This window comes from Macaca mulatta, chromosome 17, assembly GCF_049350105.2.
Source record: "Macaca mulatta isolate MMU2019108-1 chromosome 17, T2T-MMU8v2.0, whole genome shotgun sequence".
Taxonomy (NCBI): domain Eukaryota; kingdom Metazoa; phylum Chordata; class Mammalia; order Primates; family Cercopithecidae; genus Macaca; species Macaca mulatta.
The window spans coordinates 93,062,123-93,081,207 of NC_133422.1; the positions used below are offsets into that span (position 1 = coordinate 93,062,123).

The window sequence follows — 19,085 nt, forward strand, 5'->3', positions numbered from 1 at the left end:
CATGGATGACAGACTGCATGTACGATGGTGGTCCATTAGATTATAATCCTGGACCTTCACTGTACCTTTTCTGTGTTTAGATGCACAGGTAGTTACCACTGTGTTGGAATTGCCTCAGTATTCAGCACAGTAAGGGGCTGTGCAGGTTTGCAGCCTGACAGCAGTAGTCTGTACCTGGCCTAGGTGAGTTGTAGGCTATGCCACCTAGATGTGTGTAAGTTCACTCTATGAAGCTCACACAATGCCGAGGTCACCTAATGATGCGTTTCTCAGACTGTATTTCAGTGTGAAGCAGTGTGTGTTCCAAACAGGGAAAGTAGCATTAACAAGGGATCAGAGACAAATCGGATTGGAGGAAATCAGGGTCCTGACTGAAATGGGCTCAAAGGCGGTATTGCAGCTGAATTGTGGAAAAACAGTGCCACGGGCTGAATTTGTCCCCTCCAAAATTGTGTGTATTGAAACCCTAACCCTGACTTCCTCAGAATGTGAGTGTATTCAGAGAGTGTGTTGCTTTTTTTTTTTTTTTTTTTTTTTTGAGGTGGAGTCTCCTGCGTCACCTAGGCTGGAGTGCAGTAGCACTGTCTTGGCTCACTGCAACCTCTGCCTCCTGGGTTCAAGCAATTCTCCTGTTTCAGCCTCCCAACTAGCTGGGATTATAGGCATACGCCACCACGGCCGGCTAATTTTTATACTTTTAGTAGAGATGGGGTTTCACCACGTTGGCCAGGCTGGTCTCAAACTCCTGACCTCAGATGATCCACCCACCTCGGCCTCCCAAAGTGCTGGGATTACAGGCGTGAGCACTCAGCTTAAGTCTGTAAAGAGGTGATTAAGTTAAAATGAGGCCCTTGGTGTGGGCCCTACTCTTTAAAAGAGGCCACTTGGACACAGACACTGGAAATGCTCACACAGAGGAAAGACCAGGCAAGGATGCAGCGAGGTGGCAGCCATCTGGAAGCCAGGGATGGGAGCTCTAGGAGAACCCACAGCCGCTGGCACCTTAAGCCTCCAGAATGGTGGGGGAATAAATTTCTGTAGTTCAGGCCATCCAGTCTGTGGTCCTTCGATATGGCAGCCTCAGCAAACTAGTAAATACAGTAGGCCTTCAAACCCTGGCAGAAGTGCCTGGATTCAGTAAGCAGGTGCATCTTTGAATCCTACTGATGGGGAATGAGATTTCTCTAGAGGTCCATTCATTTCAGCCAGATGCCTTTCCAGTCAGGCCATGTGGATGTGTAAGTGTGTTCTGAGATCAGCGGCATGGATTTCAGTGAGAACAGGGGCTACGGTTTGGTTGAAGGGGTAGGGGTTTGGGGTTAAAGAGATCATAACAAATGTGACCCTCTAGAGAAAGCTTATGGTGTTTCTGTCACCTTTTAACTAATCTGTAACTGGTTTCAGTGTGCTTAGGATGCGGGAAAAAGTGACGAGCCCGGGATGACCCAGTCCAGCTCTGCTCGCCTCCCTGTGACCCTCCCTGCATAGCAAAGGCCAGTGCTTTCACTGCAGTTGACTGGCAACCTCTTTTTTTCTTTTTGCTGCTCCCGGCTCATCCATTTCTAATGGTTTAAGTCCAACGTGCCCCAGACCTTCTCCCTCAGCTCTGCGATCTAGCTGGGAAACAGATAGGTCCCCACAGACCGTGCGTCCTCACTCAGCCTTGTTGGGTTGGAGTGTGATCGGCGCCTTGTAGCGTTCCCGCTGCGGAGCTGCTGAATACACTGAGTTACCCAGGCCCATCTTGCGCTCCCAGCCCCACGTGTTATAAAACCACATGCTCCCTTGGCTCACATCGGCGCCTGTGTTTGATGCTTTCCATAGAAATGCCAGAAACAGAGGAGAGATGTTTAAAAACAATTCATAAAATAGGCAGCCACACTGCCAAAGTGTCATTGATTCGTCCTGGGCAGTTTGCAGAAGTTTAGGCTGGTTCTGTGGCCACCCTGGCGGTGGTGAGAGAGTCTAGTGGCTGGGACAGCAGGCTCCCAGTGGGCTCTCTGGTTAACTCATGCTCTCAGGCAGCATGACTCTTTGGAAGCTTCTCCACTCTCCTCAATCCTCCAGCCCTCTGATTTTACAAGGGAAACAGAAGGCATCGGAGAGGAGTTTCCTTCATTTCCTAACACAGAAAATGAACCTCCTTGGATCTGTCATTAGCCAGTGTCCTGGGTTTTAGAGCTCTGTCTTCGCATCATCTCAGGTCTCTTTGGACACCAGTCATCGCCTCTTGCCCCTATTTTCAACCCCTCCCTTTCTCAAATACACCCAGGTCATTCCAATTAAAAACAAGTAAATGGGCTGGGCACGGTGGCTCAAGCCTGTAATCCCAGCACTTTGGGAGGTCAAGGCAGGTGGGTTGCTTGAGCCCAGGATTTCGAGACCAGCCTGGGCAATATGGCAAAACCGTGTCTCTGCGAAAAAAATGAAAGTTAGCCAGGCCTGGCCTCATGTGCTTGTAGTCCCAGCTACCCGGGAAGCTGAGGTGGGAGCCCAAGCTCAGGATTGCCTGAGCCTGGGAAGTTGAGGCTATGCCACCGCACTCCAGTCTGGGTGACAGAGTGAGACGCTGTCTCAAACAACAACAACAAAACAAGCAAATGGACAATACCCTTACCTGATTCCCCAGCCAGCCACCCCCCATTCCTGTTGCCTCTTGCTTCACAGCCAAGCTTCTTGATGAAGCCATTCATTCTCTTCCCCACCCACCAGATGTTCAGACCCATCACTGGTCACGTGACCCGCTGAATCACTGAATCAAGGACTAGTTCTCATCTTCTGTGAGTTTGAGACAGTTCTCAGGATTCTTCCTTTGCGGACACTGTCATCCCACGATGTCCATGATACAGTTCTCTCCTTCCTTTCCTTCGCGCCTCCTCTGCTCCTACCTGGCTGTCCATGGTGGACGTATTGGCCAATGCTCATGCATTTTAGTTCTTTAGACTCTATGCTGGCCATCTTATCACACACGGAGTCAGGGTGGTGGCGACTTCTAAATGTGAGATGTCTTGCTAGGCTTCTCCTCTGAGCTCCAGATAAATGTATGTCATTGTTTGTATACTGTCTCTTCCTGTATGATCCAAGGGCACCTCAGAAAATTAACATGGCTAGAACCTCTCAGCCCCAGTCATCCTGCAGTGCTCCCTATCTCTGGAGATGGCACCAGTGGCTTCCCAGATGCCCGCTGCAGAAATCTCAGTGTCATTCCGGTTATTGTCACCTTCCTTCCTTGGGCGTCATATCCATCAGTGCATTCCACTGGTTTTTAGCTCTTCAGTTGTTCTTGAATCCACCTACTTTCTCAAACTCTACTTCTGCCATTCTGGTTCAAAATACCGTCCTGTCTTGCCTGGACAATTGCCAACAGCTCAACCTGCATCCATTCTTGTTCCTTCTAACCTGTTCTCATGCTGCCAGACTCATCTTTTAAAAATGCAAATCTAATCGTGTCCTCCCCATGGGGTAGATCCTTCCCATTGTTTTAGGATAAGGACAAAGCATCTGCATGTGGCCTTGGTGGGGCCAGGCCTCTTCCTGACCCACCTGCCCTGCTCTGCAGCCGTGGTGATCGTCCGGGCATCAGGACTAGGGTTTTTACTGTCTTTCTTCATAGATTCTGCTTGTCTTTCTTCCCTTTCAGATCTTAGCACAGGGTCATTTTCAGGGAAGCTTGCCCCCTACCTCTGCTCCTTCCATATGTATTGCATATATAGAGAATTTTCTGCATATTGTGGTGTTTTGACATCTTAAAAGACCTTTGTTGCTAAGAAGAGACCACCGCTCCCAGTGCTAGCCAATTCTTAGAGCTAGCAGGGCCCAGCTGGGGGTACCACCTTTGATATACAAAGAAACCAATCCAGGGCTGCCTCCTTTATCTGACCCGCCCATCCCTGGGAGCAATATTCCTCTGCCTGAATCCTCTCAGCGCCTGGTCACAAGCAACTCCAGACCACTCCTATAATTAAGAGACTGCCAAAATTATTCCAACGAGCCAGTCCTAAACTGTGTACCCGGCCTTGCCCAGCCATGGAAATCTCAATAAAGGTCTAGGCTCTCCTGTGGCTCCTGTCTTTTGAATTTTTTTTTTTTTTTTTTTTTTTTTTTGAGACGGAGTGTTGCTCTGTCTCCCAGGCTAGAGTGCAGTGGCATGATCTTGGCTCACTGCAGCCTCCACCTCTCGGGTTCAAGTGATTCTCCTGCCTCAGCCTTCTGAGTAGCTGGGATTACAGGTGCCCACCACTGTGCCCAGCTAATTTTCGTATTTGTAGTACAGACAGGGTTTCACCACATTGGCCAGGCTGGTCTCGAACTCGTGACCTCATGATCCACCCCACCCCCCCCAGCCTCCCAAAGTGCTGGGATTACAGGTGTGAGCCACCGCACCTGGCCTGTCTTTTGATTTTTAATGCCTGCATGGTAATGTGTCATATTGATGTACATTATTCTACTTAATTTAGGTTATTGTAAAAAATGTTTATGATTATAAAAATGCTGCAATTAGTATTCCTTGTGTGTGCAGAAATGCATAATTTCCCAAAGTGAAATGGCTGGATAATACTTTTTAGGCCTTAGGTCCTGATTCTCTGATAAGCCTCCAGAAAAGTTGTACTAATCCACACATCTATCAGTAGAGTAAGATAGTGCCTGCTTCCCTGAACCCTGGCCAACTTTGGCTATTATAAAATATAAACATGCAAGTAAGTGTGTGTACAGCCATATCTAGATGGAAATTTAATGGGTGGAAATGGTATTTAATTGTTTTAATATGCATTTCTAGTGCAAATTACTCCTGAGCGTCAACAGTTTTCTGTTAGCTGTTGGCGTTTTCTCTTTGTAAATTATATGTGATTCTCAGCATGGTTTTCTAAAGGGCTGTTTCTTGTTTTCATATTTACTTATAAAACCCTCTTTATGTTAAGCGCATTAACTTAGTTTTGTCATATATGCAAATATGAGCTTCTGTGGAACCCTTTCAAATGACTAGAAATTCAAGGGGGAGTTTAAAGAAAAAAACATGTGAAATGGGATGGTCAACTTATATTACATTAATAAGGGCAGCAGGCTTCTCTCTTCCCTGAAAATTTTGTTACTCAAACTGTGTACCAAGAAGCAGATGTGTGAAAAAGAGTCTGGACTTTGAAGTTAGACAGACTGAATTTCAATCCTAGCAATGCCACTCTTTAGCTGAGGGACCTGGGACAGATTAGCCTCTGCGAGTCTCAGATGTCACTCCTGGGTAACAAGAATCCCTCTGGCCTTGTCTGGAAAGGTCAGTAGCTTATAGGTAGCGCTGGTGCAGAGGTGGTGGTCTGTAAATATTCATTCCCCTTCCGCATCCCTCAAAGATGTGTTGTTCTAGACACTTCTGTGTATTCTGTTTCAATAAGGAATGTATATATTTCACTCAGCTAGTAGTCACACATGAAATCATTCATTAATATTTTCCAGGCCGGGCGCGGTGGCTCAAGCCTGTAATCCCAGCACTTTGGGAGGCCGAGACGGGCGGATCACGAGGTCAGGAGATCGAGACCATCCTGGTGAAACCTAAGATGGTGAAACCCCGTTTCTACTAAAAAATACAAAAAACTAGCCGGGCGCAGTGGCGGGCGCCTGTAATCCCAGCTACTCAGGAGGCTGAGGCAGGAGAATGGCGTAAACCCGGGAGGCGGAGCTTGCAGTGAGCTGAGATCTGGCCACTGCACTCCAGCCTGGGCGACAGAGCGAGACTCCGTCTCAAAAAAAAAAAAAAAAAAAAAAAAAAATTTCCAAATAGGTAAATATGATAAACGTATAAATGAGAGTAGAAAAATTCTTAGTTAACCATGTGTATCTGAGTCTAGGAGCAATTTTAATTTTCAAGCTCAGGGATAATATTAGCAAATTAGGATCTGTTCTATAAAAGCGGTAGACAATGTAAGATATGGCATTCTGGAGAAAAATGGAACAGACGGCCTCATATCCTCAAAAATATTTTGATTTTAAACAGCTTTAAACAAAATCTCAAAATACTCGCACTCTTTCATTGAGAACTTAGGTCTCAATCTGTTCTTTTTTCCCCTCTAGGTGTGGCTGGATCTCCTAAAACCCATTGTGAAACAGATTAGAAGTAAGTATATACCATATGTTTAATAGTGATGTGAAATCTGAAGCCAGACAGTTTCATGTCTAGACATCTCTCGCCCTGTGGCATGAAGCACTGGAAACGCAAATTCTTCTACCCCATAATTGCTTTTCATCATCCACTAATCCATGTACTATTAAAATGTGTGTCTTCTGCAGTTTTAATGTGTAACAGTTTGGTAATCAAAACCGAGCTTGGAAAATAAAATATCATTTTGATTAACAACTGAAGCCTGCTATTATCTTAAACCCCAGAATAATTGAGCTTGTCTTGTCTATGCCATTGTTCCTTTCTGTCACTTTCGAAGGGGAGAGGTGGAGCCATTTATTCCTAACATCGTTTTTAGGTTTTTGGTCCTTCCTCTTCAAAGCCTGTGAAATCAGAATGCAAGTATTGTTTGGTTAAAAGGGTCGCGGAAAATGTGTGTGCGTGTGTGTGTGTGTGTTTTTCTGAGTAGCAACAGAACCCTGAAGGGAGCCTGGCATGTATGCATTTAGACTGTGTGTTGGAAAGAAAAGATTAAGGAATGTGTAGGGGAGGAACAAAGAAAAAGAATGCTTGCTTTTTCTCTCTCTTCTTGTGTCTTCCCTTCTCTATTCTCAGATTTTTGTCAGGACAAAAATCTGAGAATACTGTGTCCTTTTAGTTGAGCAGGAAGCTTACGATACCTGAGGGATCATTTGTATGTCTGAATAAGAAACCCCACTGGGCCACTTACAGCAATTTATGTGGATATAATAAACACGCAGCACCATTTCTGCGTGGTCCTTGCACAATTGAAATTGATGTTGATCATCTACAATTTAAATTAGGCAGTTACTGACAATGAAATGGCCATCATTTAATATTTGCTGGGTGTCCCGAACATGCCTGGCAGGCAATGACTAATGCTGGGGGCGAAGAGAAGCCCCCCGGCCTCATGGGCCCAGGTAGCATAGAGTCTAGAAGATTGACATTTGTCCCCTGCAGGAAGGGAGCTGCTAACAGTGGGAAGGTATATCTTTGGCTCAGACCTGAAGACAGAGTTGACTGTGGTCGGGTCAGAGCTGGAGCATTAGTGCAGTTGTCTCCTCCATATACTGTGACAGGCCACGTGTGACAAAGCTGTCACTTGGCATTGAGTGCTAGCATCTTCCTAGTTTCAAGTTTTCTGAGGATCTGAGTAGCCACTCAGTGAAAATTGCAGAGAATAAGTAGCACAGCCTTCTCGTTTTCCTCATTTTGCTACTGTTATTTTGTGCTCCAGAATTGACATGGAAGAGTTTGTTAATTTTCATGCCTTGTTTTTTTTCTCCCGATTTTGTAGATATTGTCAACATCTTTATTTCATGTCATTTTTGCATTTTTTTAAACTTGAATATGTGATCACAGAAATTACAATACATAATTACTATTTGTATATGATCGTGAAACGTAAAACAGACATGTTTCTGCTTTTGTAATACTACTGCTAAAATTTGGATTTCATTATGGTATCTTATATTTCATAGAACATAAATATATTGCTATCATTCCAAATGGCAGACCTTTTAAGATGGCTTATATTGTAGCTTATGCGTCAAAACAAAAAAACCCCAACCCAAATCGCAGAGGATGATGATGATGACTATTATTATTTTTGAGATGGAGTCTTGCTGTGTCACCCCAGGCTGGAGTGCAGTGGCACGATCTCAGCTCACTGCCGTCTCCGCTTCCTGGGTTCAAATGATTCTCGTGCCTCAGCCTCCCGAGTCGCTGGGATTACAGGCGCCCGCCACCACGCCCAGCTAATTTTTGTATTTTGAGTACAGACAGAGTTTTGCCATCTTGGCCAGGCTGGTCTCAAACTCTTGGCCTCAGGTGATCTGCCCACCTCGGCCTCCCAAATTGCTGGCATTACAGGTGTGAACCACTGCGCCCGGCCACAGATTATTATTTTATAGTCTGTTTGTCCTGTTTTATTTCTTTTTTTTTCTTTTTAATTCTGAAAAGTTACTCATCTTATTCAATCTCTCCCCTGCCCTTGCTCCCTATCTACTTCCTGATTTTGTCTAAACTCATTGGTAAGAGGGTTTATAAGATACTCATAAAGGCCTTGGCTGGCTGAGACAAAGCCAGGGCCACGTCTGGTGTATCTTTTCCCCAGAGCTCAGAAGAGCACCAAAAGGCTGAAAACATATTTGATGAATGCATTTGCAACTGTACCTTATAAATAGTTAAATATAATGAATTGCATAACTGATGTACATTTTCATTATTTGGGTAAAAGTAGCCAATTAGATACATTTTTGAAGATAAATGACTTTATTTCAAAAAACCTAGATAAAATTTAAGTCTCCAGAGAAAAAGTTTAATAGCTCGATGTGGTACTTTGGTCATAGTATTTTTTTTAAAAACGAATCTCTCTTTCCCCACAATATGGAAGAGTGAATTAGTGGCTGAACCTGGCCAGTTGTTAAGTGACTTGGAAAATGGCAGATGTGCTCTTGGGAGCTTGGAATGAGATGCGTTATTTGTATTTGTAAAGTCTTTTTCTTTAATGGCATTTGAAAGACAAGTCAATAAATGCTTTACTTCTTTTTCTTCTTCTTCTTTAGGGCCAAAGCATGTTGTTGTTAAGTTTGTGGTGAAATTCTTTCCGCCTGACCACACACAACTCCAAGAAGAACTCACAAGGTTAGTGGTTTGGAAACTGTATATTTTTTTGCTACAGGGTACAGAGGAATAGAGAAAATGAATGTTCTCAATTAATGACACAAACATTTTCATAATGTTTACTTGACCAGCATCTGTTCTGTACTGAACAGTTTAACCTTCCTCTTTCCCAGTCCTGCTTACAAAAATGGTGGAGGGGGAAGTACTGTTTTCCCTAAAGCCTGATTTCTTGTGATATGAAGTGAATCCTGGGCTTACACTCTGTTGATATCATATTTTCCATCTTATATGTCAATCATATTTTCCATCTTATATGTCACATCATGGACTGTTTTGGATGTGAATCTCTTCTGTGAAACCAACACGTCAACTCAGAGTTTATCTTTGCCGCTGCCGTGGGTGGTGGATTTGGCAGGAACCGGAGGTCAGTTCTCTTGAAAGTGGCTGAGTGGGAGAAGTGCAGGCGTTGAGTCAGACCTAGCTTCGGCCACCATCCTGCCACTTGCTGTGACGGGCCAGTTACTTTCTCCCTTTGTGTTGCCATTAATTCCCCTCTTACAGTGCAGACTCTAATGCTCACTTGGCAAGAGTGGTTTTGAGGATAAGCAGTATTATACTAGAGTAGCTGGGATCCAGTAGGGACACTGTAAATGGTAACTATCATCACCACCATTGTCATCACCATCACTGTTTGCATTGTCGTCATCATCACCATCACCATCGTCATTATCACCATCATCACATCATTACTTCTACTCATTTTATATATACTTTTTTTTTTTTTTTTGCAACGAAGTCTCTCTCTGTCGCCCAGGCTGGAGTGCAGCGATGCAATCTCGGCTCATTGCAACCTCCGCCTCCCGAATTCAAGTGATTCTCCTGCCTCAGCCTCCTGAGGAGCTGGGACTACAGGTGCACACCACCACACCCAGCTAATTTTATATTTTTAGTAGAGACAGCGTTTCACCATGTTGGCCAGACTGGTCTCGAACTCCTGACCTCAAGTGATCCACCTGCTTCAGCCTCCCAAAATGCTGGGATTATGTGCATGAGCCACTGTGCCCAGCCTCATTTTATAATTTGAGGCAAGACTGTCCGTGTTCTAAAAGAGGGCAGAGCTGGCAGGAACATGTGTAGATAAAATGATTCCCTTTCAAGAGCATCCCTCAGAGGACACTCACCTGAGCAGCCTAATTCTTATCACACATGGTTTTCAAGCAGTGACTGTTTAATACCAAGGCCATCACATCCTTCCTCATCCCTCTCAGTACAGAGCACAGTATCTTGGGTCATCATTGATCATCATTTATCAAAGGGATGAAGATATTGATATCTTAGCAATATTTATTAAGTGTGCCCCGTGTGCCAGCATTGTTCTGGGCGCTGGGAATGCAGTGATGACAAGACAAGAATACTCTCATGGAAACAGAGAAAGCGATTCAATAAACAGGATAATATCAGATAGCGGCAAGAACTCTTTAGTAATTGACGTAGGAGGATGTGGTAGAGGTGCCTGGGTGATGACTTCAGCTTGCTTGGTCTGGGATGCCTCTTGAGGAAGTGAGAAGGAGCCATCAGTCATTTACTGAGAAAGAGCTTTCCGGAGAGATGGAGCAGTCAGTACTCTGCCCAAGGCGAGAGTCAGCTGCAAGCATTCAGATACATAAAGGAGGGCCAGCATGGCAGGAGCGTTGGGAGCACCATGGTGAGGTAGGAGTGAGGCGTGATGCACATAGTGTTGAAAGATCGGCTGCCATGTGGATGTTTTGGGGGGGGAGAAGCAGAGTCCCGGGGCATCCTGTGAGGAGGTGGTCACAGTGGTCTATTGCCATGATGGGGGCAAAGAAGCCGCCAATAGGTAGCAGTGGAAATGGAGGGAAGTAGTTGTGTTTGGAACAGGTACTGGAAGCAGGGTCACTCTGTCTTGGTGATGAGGTGGTGGTGGACTCTGAGGGAGGGAGAGGGGGCGCTTAGATTTTTGACCTGAGTGACTGGGGGGAGATGGTGTTAGGGGTTACTCAAGTGAGAAAAGGATGGAGGGAAGTGGAGGACTGCGGGCGGAGTGGAGAGTCAGGGTGTTTCTGGCCAGGTCACGTTTGAGGTACCTGTTAGATGTCCCATGACCACAGCAGCGGCAGGAAGGACAACAGATACAAGAACGTGCAGCTCCGGGGAGACAGTGATGAAGACTTCCCACTGCTTCATGTTTTCTGAACGAGTTGCTGCTAATCATCCACGTCCAGTTAGAATCCTCAAATCAGCAAAGAAGGCAAAGGCAGCCGGGAATTGGCAGCAGCCTTCTGGGAGCTACCTGCAGAGGAGGCACAGCCCGAGCTGCTAAGCCGAGCAACACAGGACGGAGGGCTGGCTGACCACAGGAGGGCCTTTTACTGAGGCTGCTGGGTCTTGGTTTACTGGGGCTGGTTTTCCTGTCGTTGAAACCTGCATTGCCCTGAGCTCTGCGTGCTGAAATAAATCTAAGGGCAGGTCCGGCTGTTGGAGGAATGTCGTCGTGTTTGGAATAAGCAGCGTCAGTAGCGTGCCTTTTCTTCTTGTGAATCAACAGGCCTCTTTCTTGCTCAGGAAGTTGGAGGCACAAATCCTGTATCCCCCTACCCCCCGTTTTTTTTTTCCATTAAAAATTCTGTTTTGCAAATAGTTTTGCACCTTTTCAGTGTTTGTGAATCACTGTCTCTAGAGGTTTGCAGTTGTCTACCAGTCTGGCCCTTGCTCTGAAACTCCATACAGCTTGTTACCATCAAGCCGCATGTGCCCGGTGCATGGCCAGCGCCTCTGTCAGTGCTGAGAAATTCCTCAAGTTACACGAGCTCAGCTGGACGGAGCAGGGTTTTGTTGGTTTTGTTGTTTTTGTTTTCTGGCACCCAGTGTGAACTGACATTTAAGAAGTCTTTTCCAAGGAGACAGTTCTTTTGGCTCACTGTTGAATAAAATTGATCTGAAATTGACCTGAAATTCCTAAGGTATTTATCGTCTCTCCATCACTCCCCACTTGGCACAAGGCACAGAGAACCTCACAGGGCCGATGTGTTGGGACTCTCGCATCTCAAATTCCTATAGAAGCAAAAACGGACTGACTATTGAGATTTCAGGTGCTGTTCTTTGGCAGATGGTGAATGAGGGGATGTTGGGAGAAGCTGCATGTCAGCTGTGCTTTGTGATAAGGGATGCATATACAGAAGTGGGACAAACAGAGAAACTGGCCTGTGGTTCTGCAAAGCATAAGTGACTCTAGCCCCGTAGTTAATGCCTTGGGCCTCCAGGAATAGCTCTCTCAGCTTCCCATTGATATAGATAGGAGATTAAATTGCAGTCTGCTGTTAAACAAGAAGCTGGATTCTTTTCTATTTATTGAACTGCAAGTGGAATGCCATCCTATTGACAGCAGCACCCAGACATCTAGAAGGAGAAGCGTATTGACTCCTGGGTGCAGCTTGAAAACAGCAAGTGGGGTCTTTGGAAAAGATGATCCCAGTTTTTTTTCTTTTTCTTTTTCTTTTTTTTTTTTTGAGATGGAGTCTTACTCTGTCGCCCAGGCTGGAGTGCAATGGCATGATCTTGGCTCACTGCAACCTTCGCCTCTTGGGTACAAGTGATTCTTCTGCATCAGCCTCCCAAGTAGCTGGGACTACAGGCACATGCCACCACGCCCAGCTAATCTTTGTATTTTTAGTAGAGACTGGGTTTTACCATATTGGCCAGGCTGGTCTTGAACTCCTGACCTCATGATCCGCCCACCTCAGCCTCCCAAAGTGCTGGGATTACAGTTGTGAGTCACTGCGTCCTGCCAGATGATCTCAGTTTTTCTTATTGCATGGCTTGGAGTCACTTTCCTTGTGCCCAGTTTAGCCACCCTTTGTTCTTCCCCTTTTCTCTGGGCATCCCGTCTTCAGTTGGATCCAGCTTCTACTTGCCTGTGTTCTTATAGGTGAGGGGACCCTATCAGAACCTGCTGCTCTGCGCCCTGCGCGTCCTGCTGAAGTGTTCTCTTAGACTGCAGGGGAATTGTAAATTGCTTATATTTAATAAGAAAAGAGAAGACGGTGGTCTTCCAGATGAAATAAATTACTCTTACTGAAAGCAAGGCATCAAATAGGTGTGATGTGTGACTCTTGCTGTCCCTAGAAGTGAAGTCCCTCTGTCTGCTCCTGCCACAATCATTGCCACTCTCCTCATGTCCACCCTTCTGCTAAGGAAACTTGATCACATTTTGAGCACTTTATGTTTTCATTGTGTCTTCCGGTTTAATTTTATTTAGTGCCCAGCAAGTAAAACTTAGCCTCTGGCTCCTGTGAGACTGATTGGAATTGCTTCAGTGGACAGTACTAAAGGTGTTGCAAAATCTCTAAAGTTAGCATCACGGCCAGCGTGCTCAGCTTACAGCTCATGGTAAGAAAAGTGGACAGAGTTAGTACCCAGGAAGCTACTTCTCATGTTACAAGGGCCTTGGAACAGGAAGAGGCCACGTAATCAGGGGAGCCACGTTCTTCCCTCAGCCTTTAAAATAACCATGTGCCCTCCTAGTAAATGTGTGCGTTTTCAGAACCTGATGCCATCTTGCAGCCCTTGTGCGATTGTCACCAAAGGTCCCCAGAGCCTGCCAGACTCTGCCCATGCATTTGTCCCTGAAAGCCTCTTTGTGAACACAGAACCTCATGTTTGAGATGATAAATGGTAAAATATTCAGAATGTCCTTTTAAAGCAGGTAAAATATTCAGAATGTCATTTTAAAACATGAAGCCCTCCTGTTTAATGAAAAACCAACCACACAGATTAGAATTAAAACCTGTAGCTCTACAAAGTGTTGGGCTCAAAAGACAGTAACTATAATCCAGCATGATAGTTTGTATTCCCTCCTACCATATGAGGTTTAGATTGTTTTCTATTCTCTGCTTTTCTTCCTTTGACTTTCCAGAGACAGACATACACACACACACACACACACACACACACACACACACACACACACACACACACACACACACACAGAGACAGAGCGAGAAAGGGGGTTGGGAGGAGAGACAGAAGGGTAGAGCAAGAGAACAGGAATAAAATTAGGGAGGTCAGAGAAAGGCCTACTGGTAGGTCTGTAGTCTGTAGGGTGCTTTTTGCTGGTTATACAATTGCTGCTGTGGTTTTTTAGTTCTTAATAATAAAACTTCCTAAATGACTTAAAATGGATTATTCTTTTATTTTTAAAAACTGCCAACTTTTATTGAATATTTTTGTTCTAATAGTGTTTTCCATGTATCTTATTTAATTCTTATGGAAACCTCTGTGTCTAATACTGTTAAAGGCCCTTTTGAAAATCAAAAATACCCTTTCATTATTTTTATAGTAGTAAATATACATTGTAGAAAGTTAGAATAGACATATGAATAAGACTAAGAAAGTAGAAACACTGCATTCCCATTGCCCATCAGATTAGTAAGATAGCCTTTCTGAATTTTTCTATGCATGCATATGTACTTTTCATCTCATCTAATACATTGGCCATATTCAAATTTCCCTATTTATCCCCTAACTGTCCTTTATATCTGTTTATTCTAAAATAAGATTGGCTAGGCACAGTGGCTCAGGCCTGTAATCCCAGCACTTTGGAAGACTGAGGCAGGAGGATCTCTTGAGCCTAGCAGTTTGAGACCAACCTGGGCAACACAGGGAGACCTGTGTCTACAAAAAATTTTAAAAAATATCTGGGCATAGTGGTGTGTACCTGTGGTCACAGCTACTCAGGAGGCTGAGGCAGGAGGATTGCTTGAGGCTGCAGTGAGCAGTGATTGCACCACTGCACTCCAGCCTGGAAAACAGAGCAAGACCCTGTCTCAATCAGTCAATTAATCAATCAATTAAAAACAGATCCACTCTAGGACCACATATTGCATCTAGTTAACATGTCATCCAGACCTATGTAGGTTAGTCCCTCATTTTCTTTTCCTCATGAAAGCATCTTGTTGAAGAAATTGGACCAGCTACAATACCCTACTTTCTGAATTTGCCTGCTAGCTTTCTTGTGGTGCTGTTTAACTTGTTCCTCTATCCTTTGAATTTTTCCAAAACTGGAAGTCATAATCTATTTTATGCTGCTATATAGGAATACCCGAGGCTGGGTAATTTATAAAGCAAAAAAGTTTATTTTGCTCATGATTCTGGATGGCTAAAAAGTTCAAGATTGGGCATTGGCATCTGGTGAGGGCCTCAGGCTGCTTCCACTCATGGGTGCAGGCAAAGGGGAGCCGGCATGTGCAGAGATCACATGGTGGGAGAGGACGTGGGCAGAACGGGGAGGTGCTAGGCTTTTTGTAACAACCAGCTCTCACAGGAAGTAACAGAGTGAGAACTCACCCCCAAGGGAGGGCATTAGTCTATTCATAAGGGATCCACCCCAACGACCCAAACACCTTTCATTGGGTCCCACCTCCAACATTGAGGATGAAATCTCAATATGAAGTTTGGAGAGGACAGGAAATTGATTCTGGGGCTTGACTGACACCGTTGAACATTTGGGCTGGAGTCTGTCATAAGTGATGTTGTGTGCTTCATATTTCATTAATGATTAGAGATTGTTCATTGCATTCAGGTGGTGACATTCTGATTACTCCATTGTAGGTAAAGTCGTGTTACCTTTGCCCTATGTGAATGTCCAATCCCCTACATGGTTTTTTCACCCATTGATAATCCTTGCTGGAGGATTATCAATGGTTTATCAATAATTTCTTTAGAGTTTGTGGAATGAGGATTTTCTAATTCTATTATTCTTGCTATGTTATAAATTGGCACTTACAATTTTTTGCCAAATACTTGAGGCAAAATTTTACTTTATGGGAGATAAACCTGTAAAACCTTTCTTCAACTTCTTGGCTGTCCTGAAACACCCTTTCCTCTGGCCAGGCAGCTTACACACTCAATTCTTTGCCTTGAGTTACCAATTTTAAATAAGGAGATGCTTTGATCTGCCTGGAATCTACTATGTCTCCAAGGCCCTATCTCTCTGTCCTTCCAACAGGTAATTGTTTTTTGTTGTTTTTGTTTTTGTTTTTGTTTTTTAATTTTTGTTGTTTTTTGAGACGGAGTTTTGCTCTTGTCACCCTGGCTGGAGTGCAATGGCACGATCTCAGCTCACTGCAACCTCCGCCTCCCAGGTCCAAGTGATTCTCCTGCCTCAGCCTCCCGAGTAGCTGGGATTACAGGGGTGCGCCATCACATCCAGCTAATTTTTGTATTTTTAGTAGAGACGGGGTTTTGCCATGTTGTCCTGGCTTGTCTTGAACTGCTGACCTCAAGTGATCCACCTGCCTTGGCCTCCCAAAGTGCTGGGAGCCACAGCATGCGGCCCCAACAGGTAATTGTATGAGGGACAGAATCTGATTGCAAAGGGTGCTACTGAGAGGACGCTGTTCTCAGGCCGCAGGTAAACTAGATTTCTAAAAATCAGTTTGTATCATTATTTTCACATCCATTATAACATTGTACAGGTTTGGTTTGGTTTTGTGTTGTTGTGCTGGGGCGGGGGGCGGTGGTATCTATGACTTTATATATCCTTTGTGTTACAAGCAGTCCAATTATACTCTTTTCATTACTTTTAAAGTATAATAAATTATTATTGACTATAATCCCCTGTTGTGCTATCAAATATTAGATCTTCTTCATTCTATCTCACTTTTTTGGACCCATTAACTCCCCATTCCCTCCCACCCCCTACCTTTACCAGCCTCTGGTAACATCATTCTACTTTCTGCTCCATGAGTTCAATTGTTTTAACTTTTAGCTCCCACAAATAAGTGAGAACATGTGAAGTTTGTTTTTCTGTGCCTGGCTTATTTCACTTAACATAATGCCCTCCAGTTCCAATCATGCTGTTGCAGATGACAAGATCTCCTTGTTTAAGGCTGAATAGTAATCCACTGTGTATACATACCCCATTTTCTTTGTCCGTTCATCTGTTGATGGACACTTAGGTTTCTTCCAAATCTTGGCTGTTGTGAATGGTGCTGCAGTAAACATGGGAGGGCAGACATCTCTCTTGACATACTGTTTTCCTTCCTTTTCGGTACACACCTAATAGTGGGATTGCCGGGTCATATGGTAGCTCTATTTTTAGTTTTTTCAGGAACCTCCACGCTGTTCTTTATCATGGTTGTGCTAATTTACATTTCCACTGATAGTATATAAGGGTTTTTTTCCCCGCCATATCCAAGCATTTGTTATTGCCTGTCTTTTGGACATAAGCCATTTTAACTGGGATGAGATGATATCTCATTGTAATTTTGATTTGCATTTCTCTGATGATCAGTGATGTTGAGCACCTTTTCATATGCCTGTTTGCTATTGCACAGTTTTTACTTAATGTCTTTGATTTACAAATATCTTTTTTTTCTCACACCAAAAATGTTGACATGCTTAATACCATAATATAAAGAAAAGAATTGACCGGGCGCAGTAGGTCATGCCTGTGATCCCAGCACTTTGGGAAGCCGAGGTGGGCAGATCATGAGGTCAAGAGATTGAGACCATCCTGGCCAACATGGTGAAACCCTGTCTCTACTAAAAATACAAAAAATTAGCTGGGCATGGTGGCGTGTGCCTGTAATCCCAGCTACTCGGGAGGCTTAGGCAGGAGAATTGCTTGAACCCGGGAGGTGGAGATTTCAGTGAGCCAAGATCGTGCCACTGCACTCCAGCCTGGTGACAGAGCAAGACTTTGTCTCAAAAAAAAAAAAAAAAAAAGATAATGGATTTTTACAAATCTGGTAACTGGGTCTTACAGAAGTAGTTACACCACAAAAAGACACCCCCTTGTTTTTCTCATTTCATTGGCAATCCTCTGACTCATCATAATAAATTGCTGTTATTGTCTGAGCCATAGAACCATGTTAGAGTATGGATGAAGGATTCTGTGGAAAAAAAAAGGTAAATATTTCCTATACCCTGCAAAAATACATAGCATACTAGGTTATGGTCTCACATTTTTATGGCTCTCTCTCCCCATATAAAATGAAACATATTATTCATACTGTGAAAAGATGGTAGCATATGTCTCTTTGTATTTTGGAGGGAGATACTTACACTGTGGTGAATGGCAGCTGGAATCCATTCCAGCCCATGCAGACTTCCTGGTTGGGGTTTGCAACCTTCTCCCTGGCCTCTCACAGTGAGGCCAGGTTCCCAGAGACCTCATGCCCTCTTTGCCTGACGCCCAGCTCTGTCGATCTTTGCAGGTACCTGTTCGCGCTGCAGGTGAAGCAGGACTTGGCTCAAGGCAGGCTGACGTGTAATGACTCCAGCGCAGCTCTCTTGATTTCACACATTGTGCAATGTAAGTTCTATTTGTTTCCTTTGAAAATCATGTTTGAAATTACACAGTGATCCAATTGATGGGAAAAAAAATCATATCCACCAAAAAAGAAAGTGTCAATATCTTTGTGTTATTTTTGCTGTTCGTATGAAGGCCTGCGGGTGGAAGAGAAAAACAATACTCCTGATGTCATTTAATATGCATATCCCCAAATGTTAACCCTTGTACTTCCTGTTCAGGTGTTTGTCTTTCTTCAAGGACTAGTACACAGTTGATACTTCAGTTGTCTCAAAGAATAAGCTTGGATGGATGCTTGCCAAATAGACTAAACTTGTTCTGTCCTTTTCGTGGATTTAAACTTTATCATTGAATATGGCATAGTAGCCTTAAGACATAATACTGCCACAGATTTCACTTCTCTCTAGAGATTCTTGCTCTCCAGAATTCAGTAAATCAAGACTCATGCTGGGTTAATGGAGCTGGACCCCGGATGTTTCAATTTGCCTTAATACAGACAAAGGATAAATCAGATTGTGCTCATCTCAAGGCTTGCTGACAAGCCACCTGGGTGTGTTTTCCCTCTTGACCAAGGCAGAAATTACTTGAAATAAAATATACACATTATGTTTCGGAAAGGTAATTGTGAGTATAACGCTCAGTGTATAAGCACTACTATGAAGGAAAGTTGTGTTATCATATCACCTTTTACATTTCCCCTGTATATGAATTAGTCTCATATAATCAGTCCCCTCCTATCCTGATATGTGCCTAGTTAACTAGATTTACAAAGGTTTATAGGAAGTGTCACTCTTAGTAGTCAAAAAATTGCCTTAGTCTAATACAGTAAGGTGTTTCAGTAGATGATGCGTATCTTCTTGTTTTTTGAATATGATCACTTAATAGATAGGTGTTTTCTTACCAATTTGAAAAAAGTGACATGGGCAAGAAAAAAAAATAAGTATCTTTATTAAGCCTGACCATGTGCCAGCACTATATATATATGTATCTATATCATCT

The 19,085-nt window shown here is 43.9% G+C and overlaps 1 protein-coding gene across 5 annotated transcripts in view; it reads left to right on the forward strand.

Annotated features, from left to right (window-relative positions):
• The window catches only part of FARP1 (FERM, ARH/RhoGEF and pleckstrin domain protein 1), a 303,581-nt gene that overhangs the window by 213,459 nt on the left and 71,037 nt on the right, over positions 1–19,085 (forward strand). For all 5 annotated transcript variants that reach the window (XM_028837234.2, XM_077973887.1, XM_077973885.1 and 2 more), the window contains 3 exons: positions 6,064–6,106; positions 8,698–8,776; positions 17,992–18,089. In XM_028837234.2, the coding sequence (XP_028693067.2) occupies positions 6,064–6,106; positions 8,698–8,776; positions 17,992–18,089 (220 nt within the window). The remainder of the gene's footprint in view (positions 1–6,063; positions 6,107–8,697; positions 8,777–17,991; positions 18,090–19,085) is intronic.